Source organism: Alligator sinensis, unplaced genomic scaffold (assembly GCF_000455745.1).
Source record: "Alligator sinensis unplaced genomic scaffold, ASM45574v1 scaffold311_1, whole genome shotgun sequence".
Taxonomy (NCBI): domain Eukaryota; kingdom Metazoa; phylum Chordata; order Crocodylia; family Alligatoridae; genus Alligator; species Alligator sinensis.
Window position 1 is genome coordinate 522,421 of NW_005842355.1, and position 11,390 is coordinate 533,810.

An 11,390-nucleotide genomic window follows, 5' to 3' on the forward strand; every position below is an offset into this window, starting at 1 on the left:
CAGAAATACCTCCCCTTCTCTACACTCTGTTCAACCACAGGGCTCAGCTGTGTGTACAGCCAATGCCCAGCTGTGGTCCCGAGTGTCCTTCCTCTGTGGAAAGCTGGCACATCTGGAGAACCATAATACCAGCAGACTGTCTACAGCTTGGCCCAAAGCCTCACTTGTTAACACTATCCCCTTGAACCACTATACTAGAATTTCCCACAGCCACAGAAAAGCAGCCACACAGGGATGGTTTTCTGTATAAAGGTTTTATTACTGCTTTCACAGTCAAATAGTTAAAAGCACTGACAGTTGTGTTAGAGAACTCCCATGTGCAAGGGCGAACAGGCTGGTAGGCAGATGCTGAACCTTCTACAGATTATGGGCAGCCACAGTCTGGGGGGAAGGGGTGGTTCATGCCCTTGATTTTTAAAGGTATTCTGGGGGTCTAATGCCTGTTGAAATCAGTGGGCATGAGGCACTTCTGTAACCTGGCCCTATATGTCTACATGTAGATCTGGTAGCAACCAGGCTTGAATGGGCCACAAAGTCTGTCTACCCCAAGAAGGGATTACTGCAGCACTGCCACAGCTGGTAATGCCCATGTGTGAGAGGATCCAGCCCCTCTGCTTCAACCAGGCGCTTTCCAGAAAGGGCAGGCTCTTGCCACCTTCTTCTGAGTTAAAATGCTCTAGGTCTAAAAACCTCAGAGCCCCTAGCGGAGCTGTGGGGGGCTGGAGATACAGCAGGGGAATTTTAAGTCAGCAAGTGCCTGAGTCCTGCTAGCTCAGGACAAATGCAATTCACCATCCCTTTCCTGGCAGCATGCAAGAGCATGGAGGCTGTCAGGCCCAGCTGAGAGCAAGAAGCACAGGCCCCCAGCAGGGGATGCCAACCTGGGGCTGGCACTGCTCAGCCCACCCACAGGAGGCTGGGGAAAGCTCAGCCTTCCCCACTCAGCACCCAGCCCACAGTGGCGCCAGCTCCCAACCTGCAGGTGCAAACAGGACCCTCTGCACCTCCAAAGGGGCTGGATACAAAATCAAGTTGATAAAATGGCTTTGTCCTGAAACCACTGAGCAGCATCTAAAAAAGCTAAAATCCTGTAAGCAAGCAGGGAGGACAAACCAACAGCTCATTTCATGGAGCAAGGGGCTCATGCCAGCAGCTCAGAGCTCCGGTGGTGGGCTGCCCCTGAAAAGGGTGCACTACAGCAGGTGCAGCCATTCAGATCACAGCTATCCAGCAGCTGTCCCAGCATGACCTTTTGCTCAGGGTGCTCAGCGGCAGCAGGCAAGCAAGTCCCCATGCCAGTTACTACAAGCTGGAGAGGGGAATAACAGTGGTGACAGGCCCGTCAGTCCTTGCTTGCCTCTTTCTGGAGCCACCAGCAGCCACTTCTGAAAGACAAGGGTGGGAAAGCCAGGCAGTGAAGGGGCAGGGTTGGTAACAAGGACAGGAAGGTACCTCTTGGGCCAAGGCACCCAACCCCTCATGGTGCTTGTTAACTGAAGGACTCCCCCAAATCACACCCTTAAACATTTGTTTTCCTCCTAAAGCCACTGAGCTATCAAGACCTGGCCAGGTCCCTCCTACAACACTCAGCTCCTCAGCTGAGGCTGGCTAACTCTTCTTGCTCCAGTCACACCTTGCCTCTTCCCGGCCAGTGATTTTACAGTAAAGTAGCCACATTCTGGTGCTTGGACTGTCTACACAGCTGAAACAGGGTCATGAGCTCGTGTAAGAGAGATCTCCCACCTCTCCCCACCCTGGGGCTCTCTAGGGGGATCCCTGCCTAGGGTCGACCAGAAGGCTACTTGGTGCTGTATATCCCTTCCACACACACACTTAAGCTGGTCAGGGACTGAGCACGGAGACTGAAGCACAGAGCCCTGCTGGACCAAGATAACGGATGGAGCTTCTCGCTTCTCTTACCAGGAGGTAGGTAGAGAACACCAGCTCTTGCCCCACACCTCTCCCCCAAGTTACCCCTAGAGGCAGAGCAGGAACCTAACCTGTGCTCTTGTAAGCAGCTGCCCGCCTCCTGCTCCTTGTCTTCCCCTCAGCTGGAGCCTTGGTTTCAGGGGAATCTTGGCAGGCTGAGCCTTTCCGCCTTGCCCTGGCATGTCGCTTCTTTGGTCCATTTGCTGGGCTGTTCTCAGCTCTCTGGATGAGCTCCTTCTTCCTGCCATGTTTCTTAGTTCCCTGAGGCTCCTCATGGCTGCTGCTGCCTTTGGAACTCCTCTTGGATGGTGGCTTTGTCTCCTGGGCAGATGATTGAAACATGCACTCACTTAGAGACAAGACTTAAGCTTTATCTGTATGTTTGAGTGTTTCAATAGGAAGCCTGGAGGCCACAGAAGTGAGCATGACGGCGAGTGGAGGCAGTGCTGCCAGGGTACTAGGGCAGACCAAATACACAGCCTTAGGGATCTACCCGAGGGAATTTGTTTCACTCATGACCACAGTCATGTGTCGCCACAGATCTTGTAGGCAAAGCAGGTCCCAGCCTCCACTGTAGGGCAAACTTTAGAACTTAATCAGCCAAACTGAGACTTAAACACCCCAGAGGTTTCTGGCTAGAACACCTTGCTCCTCTACTCAGGGCCAGGCCATCTCTCACATTTGGGATCAGGAGGGCATTTTACCCCATGGTCAGATTAGCAAGAACCATGGGGATAGGACACTGACAGCCCTCGTCCCCCTGCCTGATCTGTGATGAGTTAAAAGAGTATTTTGTCATGTTTTGAGTATTATGCCTACAGTTGCGTGCAACAGTTGTTCCTGAAATTTTAAGAAGAACTGTCGAGGACAGTTTAGACAGGAACGATCCTGCCTTGAGCAGGGAGCTGAACTAAAAGACCTGAGGGCCCTTCTAGCCCCACCTTTTTATCATTCTAACTGGGGGCAGCAAGTTTTCCAATTTGGCTTCACTTCTCTAATGGTCTCCAGCCCAGGAATGGGTCTTACCAGCTGCTCCCATCAATGCAACTCAGCCTGGCAGCAAGTGCCAAGTAAGCATCTGGTGATGTACAAGGCAGCAATAGAGAACCTCTGCTCTCATCACTGGCACACAGCAGTCTGCAAGCTCCAGAGTGCAGAAGTCCACAGATGGAATGTAAAATGGAGACTCTGGGACTGCCTGGGCAGCAAACACCTCTGGGAGTTGGGAAGGCAGCTGTAGATACTGAGAGATTGAGAAACTTATGGCAGAGGTCTTGGGTACCTTTGAACTTGGAGCATCCGAGTCCGCTTTCCCCCGAGAGTGTTTCTTGCGGGACTTCTTTCCTGCATGAAAGAAGGGTAAGAACACAGGAGATGAGAGAGGTTTTTCAGAGGCTGAATCCCTGGGGACCAGCCAGGGGGAAGAGCTCTTCCACCCTGAGATGGTTCTGAGAAAGGCTGGTTTGATGGACTTTTGGCCCGGTCTACACATGAAATAAGCTAAGCAGAGTCAGATTCATTCAGGAAATATGGAAGAGGCCCTCTTTTAGTCAGGAGGTCCCAAAATCTTGTGTGCACAGGAGACATCCATGGAAGAGAACCTAAGGCAAGGCATGTTCACAGGCAAAACGCCACCTGGAACATGCATACAGGGAAGGGTAAAGGTGGCTCAAGGAACTCCCCTTCCACCCCAAGATGGATGTCAAGAGACCACATATGCACAAAACACAACCACGCCTTCCCTGGAGGTCATCCTTGAGCTGAGCCTTGAGCCCAGTTCTCCAAAAGCAAAGCAAAAGAGAAACTCAATAGCTGGCATGTCTCTGACCCTAGCAACCCCCTCTCCCTGCCGCCCATGGTGACAATAGTGCAGGCTGGAACATCTGATGCAGTTGGCCCAAAGGTCAATAGGAGTAGGACTCTGAATGCTACTGAGTACACACAGGGTTCTCAGAAGCAGCCACAGTACAGACATCTTGCTATGGTGTCTCTGCACTCAGCTGCAAGGACCTGACTTGGGTAGTGTACTGACATGCACTGCTCCACACATGACTGCCAACAATGATGTGCCCTATGGTCACCTGCCATCTCCTTTTGGACTGGCCCTTGCATCTCACTGCCCTGGTGATGACTTGTATACCGTGCTACACTGGGGCAGTGTGCTAGAGGCCAGACAAGTTCTGCTCATTCTCATCTCAATAATCCTGCAGTAGGTGAAGGCTTGCCCTGCCTCTCAGCCTAACTAGATGCTCATGAAGTATGAAGGAAGAAAGCTGCTTGCTCACCTTTTGGGGCCATTGGTCCAGGCTCTCCCTGCAAGGAAGAAATAGGGCTTATAAACAGTCTCCTAGAACCCAGACCAGCATGCAACTGGTGCCCACTCAGGTAACTGTGGCCTCAGCAGCGTGCCAGTTCTGGTACAAAGAGCACCAGCCCTGCCAGCAGTCCTGGGGCAGCAGGAGCTTACTCAGAAGTGGGTCATGGTCTGAATGCTGCCCATCATGGCTTTCATTCCTTTGGGTTCGCCACTCCCCCACTGAGGTCAGCTGGAGGGAAGTCTTAGAGGGATGAAGTTTGTCTCCTGGGCAGATATTCTACCCCCTAGTTGGGGATATCTTTGAAGCTCCAGCCCTACACAGAGACCTGGCTCCAGGCCTAGCCCACATCTCTTTGCAGGGCAGAGCAGGGGGGGAGATGATCTGCAGGCCTCCTCCCACTGCAGGGTGCAGACACCAGTCAAATTGCCCGTTGTTGTTGGCCACCAGAGGTCCTACCTGAAACCAGATGGTTCTTCCATTGCCGTCTCGCAGCGACTTCATACCAGGCACGTAGTAGCACCGCAGCCATTGCTGAAAGGCTGTAAAATCATCCGAGCTCTCTGGGTCATAGCCTTTCCCCCCTGGAGGGAAAGAAGTGGAGTGTCAGGGAGTCTTCCTGCCCCAGGAGTGGCTGGTGGACAAAGAAGACTGCCCATTGCTCTAGCAATCCCTGCTGGAGGCTACAGTCAACTCTTCCCATAATCCCCTGTCACATCCCCAGCATGGGACTGCCTGGAGATGAGTTTTCCCTTGGCATCCCTCTCCATCACACCCAGTCTAGGAGCATCCAGCTCTCTGCCCCTAGGATTTTTCAAGAGGGGGCATCTCTTTCTCCAGGCAGCTGCAGTCACTGATCGATCTCAGACACCAAGGGGTGGTTGGTGTCACTCTGGACCCAGTCTCACAGGCTTCCTCACAAAGTCTGTCGCTGCCTGCCTGCCTGCCTAACACTGGTCCAAGTGAGACACTGCACACTCCTCACAGGGAGTCTGGGGGAATACAGCACAGCCAGATGGGGAATGGAGGCAGGCAAGGCAAGGGAAGGGATGGGAAGAGCATTGTGCTGGGTTCAGGGACACACCCCAGCTGAACAACTTCCTGTGGCTGGCACTTGCATCCGGATGAGGAGGGGTATCAAACCTAAACCTGATCTCCTCTCTAGCAAAGGGGCTCTACCACAGCCCATGGCAGAAGCTGCCCTTACCAATCAATAGGATGTCCAGGCAGTGGAAGTGACCACATAGGAATGTCCCCCATGGAGCCTACAGGGTAGGTACAGGATCATCCAAAAGGGGAATGGCCCTGCTTCCCACCCAAAGGGGAGCCCCTCCCACCCCCAGGATAGTGAGATTGGCATTTTAGCTGCCCTGAGAATCTCTATATGGTGTCTCTGCCCCAGGCTCTGAGGGGCTTGGGCTACCCCAACCACACAGCTGGCTGGAGGAATGCCAGCCCAGCCAGGATCTCACTACACATCCCCTCCCCAGTGCAGGTCCCCTCTCCCTACCCCAGGAGACGCACTGTCCCAGGCTGCCTCCCCGGCCGGAGTCTCACCTAGGTGAAAGACCTCCATGGGCAATGAGTGACACAGCTCCAACAGGTCTGGGTTCTCCCGCTTCAGCTTCACTTTCTTGCTCAAGGTCAGGGCAGGGTCCTGCAGGGTTTGAGAAGAGGAGCAGCCCCTGTGCCTGGTGCCCAGCCCAGCCCCCTCTGCACGCTCAGACTCAACCTGCTCCTTGCAGAGTGCCGCACCCCCTTCTGCACTTGCTGAGCCCACTCAGACAGCAAACACCTCTCCCCCTCTAAGCTATCGGCCTTCCCCACAAGGCAACTCAACAACCAAATCCTTCCTATGGTCCTCTAACTTGCTCCTTGACACTGCCTGACATGGGCTCCTCCAACCTGCTTTCCCCTCCCTCCACTAGCTAGATGGAGCCACCTCCCCAAGGCTGGGCCAAACACTATCCCAGTGTAAGCAGGGATAACTTTGCAGGCTTCCACCCCACCTTCCACTGCAGGGCTGGATTTATCTGCAGGTTGATGACCACTCAGTGATGGGACACCCATGGCCCAGTGCCAGGTGTCTGCATGCTTAACTGCTGCTACAAAAACAGGAAGTGGGAGGAGCAGGGAGGCAGATGGCCCATGTCACACACAGATAGAATTGGGCTTGTTTTTTTTTACTTTTTAAATAGCCACTTCCCCTCCAGACACCACTCGTCACCCGATCAGAATAGGTTCAAAGCACATCAGGTCTGGAGTCTCAGCCGCTGGCCTCCTCCTGATTGCTTGGTGTTTCAGTGTGTAGTGAACTAGGATCTTCCCAGGTTAAAGTGGCCAAGATAGGAAAGCAGCTCCTGTCCAATGGCAGAATGTGTTGCCCCTCAGCAGAGGCTAGTGCACAATCATGGCAGGGAGATTTGCACTGCAGTGAGGAGCCACGGTTTGCCTGGCTAGCGATTTGCAAATACAGCTCACATGCAGGGGCCCAGATGAGCCACCCTGGTTAGTGAAAGGGAACAGATGGGGACCTGGCATTCACAGAGCAGCCTTCATGTCAATGAGCTTTGTAAAGCCACTGCACATGTGGCATAAAACACATGGGAGCAGTGAGCCCTGAATCACGGAGTGACATGCAGCCACTGAAACACAACCCGCAGCCCCTGTTTCAGCAAGGCAAGCAGGGAGCAATGCCACCTCCCAAAGCTGCCTGTTACAGGCAGGGAAACAGAAAGCAGCTGGCAGAAGGGGAGAGTTAGCCTGGGAGTGGGTGCAAATGCCACTGGGAGTGGCTGGGACCCAAAGGACCAGGAGCTGAGATGTACACCTCCCGAGGAGGGGGAAAGGCAACCCCCACCCCTAAAGCACAGCAACAGGCTCATTCAGTGAGCCAGTCACTGAGTCACCAGTGCTGTAGTGCAGGAGGTGCCTCATCCAAAGAACCACCTGGCTGTACTGGTGGGAGCCAAGGCAGCATGGCTGTGTACTGCTGGCAGGGAGAGGGCGCTAAGCATTGAGGAGAGAACCTCCACCCCGCTCCACCAACATTTTCCATGAGATATCAAGCGGGTCCTGACAGTGCAGATCCTAGTGCCATTTCCCATCCTAAAAGAGCTCAACAAGTGATTTCTCTCTAACATGGCAGCCAGTGACAATAAGAACCCAAAACCACGTGGCCCTCAGTCAAAGGCAAGGGCATTTGAAGGCAAAAGCCACGGCTCTTAGTTGGGGGAACTGTAGAGGGTCTGAGTGACACACAACTGTCCTGTCCTGTCCTGTCCTGTCCTGTCTGCAGGGCTGTGATCCCCAGCCATAATCGGGCAAGCTCTGAACTCTGACTCCCTCCAGGCCTGGGTGCTGACCTGGGACTCTGCTGTGCCTGACACCCTCCCTGCTCACCTGCTCCCGATGCTGCAGAGCTTCCAGCACAGTCCGGGCCTTCTCAAAGGGAGGGATCCTTAACCTAGAAAATCCATCTGTTAAACAAACAGGATGCACAGAGCCGTGCTAACACCTGCCACTGCAGTAGAGCCCAAGACCCTGAGCAGGTGAGTGAGGTGAGATCTTCAATGTGGTGGGTGACAGCACTGGCCTCTGGCCTCTCAAGAGTTGGATTCTAGTCCGGGCTTGGCAGGCAGACAGATTTTGGTGCCTTTATGCTGTGGCCACGTGGAATCCAACTGACTACAAAGCCCAAGGCTGGAAAACTCACTGCAGGTTAGAACTGAGGTGCCTGAGATATTTCCAGACACGAGACCAGCTGTGCTGGGAGCCAGACCTGGAGGGGAACAGGTAGAACCGAATGTGGGGCCTAGGGCTAGAATTACCATGCAAGGTATTGATAAGGGCCTTCATTTGAGCTAGTGAACCAAGTGGCCCATCAACTTCGGACCCTTTCATGGTGCAGATCTCACAGCATACAGCCAGGAATCATGAGGTCTTGCTATCAACTTATGCAGGTAATGGGGGCACCCATCTGAGTGCCTCACTGTCCTGAATGCATTTAGCACAGGCACAGAGAGGCCAAATGACTTGCCCAAGATCACGCAGGGAGTCTGTGGCGGGGGGGGCTGGACCCCCACATCTGCTTAGCATGGGGCAGCCCTCCTCTCCTGTGCCCTGCTGGCCACCGCCATCTCACCCACCTGTAAAGAATCTCAGCTCGGAGATAGTTGCCAATTCCATTGAAAAACTTCTGATTTAACAGGGCCTCACAAATGGGCTTGTCAAAGGCCTTGTCAGACAGGTTCTTCAGTACATTCTCCCTGGAATACAGCAGGATGCATTAGGCAAGCCTCGCACTGGGGGAGAAGGCAGGGGAAAGGCTTCCAACAAATGATGGGAGTCTATCTCACGTTGAATGTTAGCTTCTTCAGGATACGTCTGTAGAACCAGCAGGAAGAGGAAGTGATACTAAAGGATGGGGAGTGATGGGCCAGTGAGCACAAGTGAAATGTTGTAGCAAGCATAAATGTAGTAGAAAACAACCTGCATAGAGCAGGAGGCAGCTTTATACATCAAGAGAGTTTAAGATATTAGGTTTGATCCAATGCCAGAAGAGGCAGCAGTGACACCCACTGCTTGAAGGATGTACAAAGCACAAGGATGTCCTTCCATTTCTTTTGCAGGGCAGGGGTTGGGGACTTGTGTTTAGGAACATTAGAACTGGAAGAGGCCATCTAAGCCATCAAGTCCAGCTGCCTGCCTGCAGGCGACTCCTAAAGAGTCCTAAAAATCATCTGCTTCCAACCCTCATACACAAGGCACAAAACCAGACATACCAGAATCAGCCTACAAAACGCTGCTGATAAAAAGCAGGGGAGATGAGAGCACTTCTAGTACTGCAAACTATTCAGACTCACCTTTATAAGCAAACTGATTTACTGACACAGCAGTTACAAAGACACTGAAAAAAAAGTCCCACAGGTGTCATTATGAAATGAGAGGGAGCTTTAAAGACTCAGAAGAGCAGGTTGGGGCAATAGTAATAGAAGCCTCAGCACCAGTGTTCAGATTAAAGGACACAAGGAGGAACTAGGGCTCCTTGAAGATCCAGAGTTAAAAAGCCACCACTTATGGGAGGAGAGAAAGCATGTTCAGAGGTAGGCGCAGCAGGCAGAAAGGAGGAGATGGGCACTGGGAATGCTGCCCAAAAGAAATACAAGAGGCGTTCTGCAAACCCGTGGGGAGGAACAGCAGGGAGGAGGAACCAGCCCATTCATAAAAAAGGAAGGGGCTGAAACAGAAGAAGATTCAAAATGACAGAAACTGGAGCCTTGGTAACATCTGCCTTCAACAGGGCAGTAAGGAAATTAGCCAGCAGCACCCCCTCCAACTCACGGACTAGGGAAGGCGATGTTGTCAGGAAAAGGATGATTTAGAAATACGAAGAAAAAGAGACTGGGAGGGAGCAGGAGGAGTTGCCAAGCCTCATACAATTTAACCCTATCCTGGGAAGTGTGCTAACATGTTGTGGGGGGTAGACTTGCATGGGCAGAGGGAAAGGAAGAAGCTTTAGATACTCAGCCCTCTCCATTGCAAACCTCTCTGACCTGGGGGTTGGATGAGATGACTCTTGAGGTCCCTCCCACTCTCATGATTTTATAGCGGACTGGTAAGATTTAAAATCACTCTGTGAAACAAGATGTAGGTGCTGCATCCACTCAGTTCAATGCTCTCCAACATGCAGGTTAAATGAGCTATGGGGTAGCTTTCATTGCTTCTTAAATGCAACACACAGTGAGAATTACCAGGGAAAGCTTAACTTTAAATACTAATCTCCAATAACACCTCCAGCAAAGCCTGTCCCAGGCTGGGTGTCCCTGGGGTAGTCAAGCTAACACCTCTCCCCTGGGCAATCTCCAGCTTTTACAAGCAGACTATAGACTCCCCAGCCTCTCTCACACTGTGTGGTTCACCCCATGCTGAACGCAGAGCATCTGTCAGGTGCCCACTGTGGAATAAATGACAGTGGAGAGCCACCGCTGTCATGCTCACTCTCTCAACTGCTCTCTCTCGCACCCTTCAGATTTCTGTGCTGGACACTGGCTTACATAGGCAAATGCCACATGAGTAAAGCAGGCCTGCTCCCAACTAGATCTACAGAGGACCAAACAAACTGAGTAGTCTTAAATCCAAGAAAAAGGGTTTCCAGGCACTTTTATCTCCATGATAAAGGAGATGCTCCATGTGCTGCTACTGGCCCCCTCCAAGGACAGAAGAGTCTAGCAAAGGAGACCCAGGCCCCATATGGTGTCCCTGCCACCCCTTCCACCTTGTACTCCCAGGTACTTTCTGAAGCACAGATGAAAGGCCAGGGTGACTCTCACCTGAATTTCTCATACTCCAGCATAACGCAGGGGCCCCGGTCTGGCTGCCATGTCCCCTGCACCTCCCACCTGCCAAAGCGCCTGAAATCCACAAAGCAGAGGATGCGGCGCGGGCTCTCCCTGGTGTAGAACCGCAGGTGGGCGTGCTTGGGCAGCTCGGCCTCTGGCACCAGCTTGAAGCTGCCCGACATCCCGAAACGGAAGACGACGTCCATGGGCTGTGGGGGGCTGTCCGGGTCCTGCCCAGCTGTGCTACTTTCTTCAGCGAGGGGCAGGCTCTCCGCCTCTTTGACTGGCATCAGAGTCAGCTTCACCTCCTTGCCGCGGGGGGTGGCCGAGATCACGTATGTGTTGCTCTCGAATGGCACCTCTGGGTTCTTGCTCACCGCAGACTTCTCCACCTTCCCCGAGAAGAGCAGCCCGGCGCACACCGTGTTGACGTAGCGGCTGGCCAAGTGCAGCTCCGGACCCTCCGGCATCGTGGACACCTGCTTGAAGGAGATCGGGGCCTGGCCGTCAGGAGCTCACCCTCCTTCCTGCTCAGGATCGTACCCTACCACAGCCCGCTGCCGCCACCAGCTCCAGATCCCTCCAGGGACCCCCAGAGTCCTTCCAGCAGGCAGACACCCTTCTCCATCCCCCGGCTTCCCCAAGGGCAGGGGCGAAGTGTCAGGGACGGACAGGAGGGGCCCGCCCGGCAGCAGCAAGACCCGCGTGGGGCGACCCCGCTGCCACGCAAGCCTGGCACAGCCGGGGGAGCCACGCCGATGGCTCCGAGGTCCTGCCGCACGCATCCCGCCAGGCGAGCGGCCAC

General features: G+C 53.5%; 1 protein-coding gene across 2 annotated transcripts; it reads right to left on the reverse strand.

Moving 5' to 3' along the window:
• Nucleotides 1-241: 241 nt before the first annotated feature.
• NEIL1 (nei like DNA glycosylase 1) lies at nucleotides 242-11,383 on the reverse strand. 2 transcript variants are annotated; one of them, XM_006029080.3, is made up of 9 exons: nucleotides 10,577-11,383; nucleotides 8,393-8,512; nucleotides 7,647-7,710; nucleotides 5,802-5,901; nucleotides 4,704-4,828; nucleotides 4,215-4,242; nucleotides 3,212-3,273; nucleotides 2,001-2,250; nucleotides 242-1,385 (listed from the first exon to the last, which is right to left on the reverse strand). In XM_006029080.3, exons 1-9 carry the CDS (start codon nucleotides 11,053-11,055, stop codon nucleotides 1,303-1,305), a joined length of 1,311 nt encoding a protein of 436 aa, XP_006029142.1. In that variant the 5' UTR covers nucleotides 11,056-11,383; the 3' UTR covers nucleotides 242-1,302. The 2 variants fall into 2 exon arrangements, with proteins under 2 accessions (XP_006029142.1, XP_025066334.1); XM_025210549.1 differs by lacking the exon at nucleotides 8,393-8,512.
• Nucleotides 11,384-11,390: the final 7 nt, after the last annotated feature.

Bases quoted from the DNA above. Each gene is read 5' to 3' on its own strand.
- NEIL1 (XM_006029080.3), bottom strand. From the start codon at position 11,055: ATGCCGGAGGGTCCGGAGCTGCACTTGGCCAGCCGCTACGTCAACACG. The intron at 4,243-4,703 runs GTAGGACCTCTG...TCTTCCTTGCAG, and splicing joins GAAGAACCATCTGGTTTCAG to GGAGAGCCTGGACCAATGGC. The intron at 1,386-2,000 runs GTTAGGTTCCTG...CTTGTCTTTCAG, and splicing joins AGCTGCTTACAAGAGCACAG to AAGTGGCTGCTGGTGGCTCC.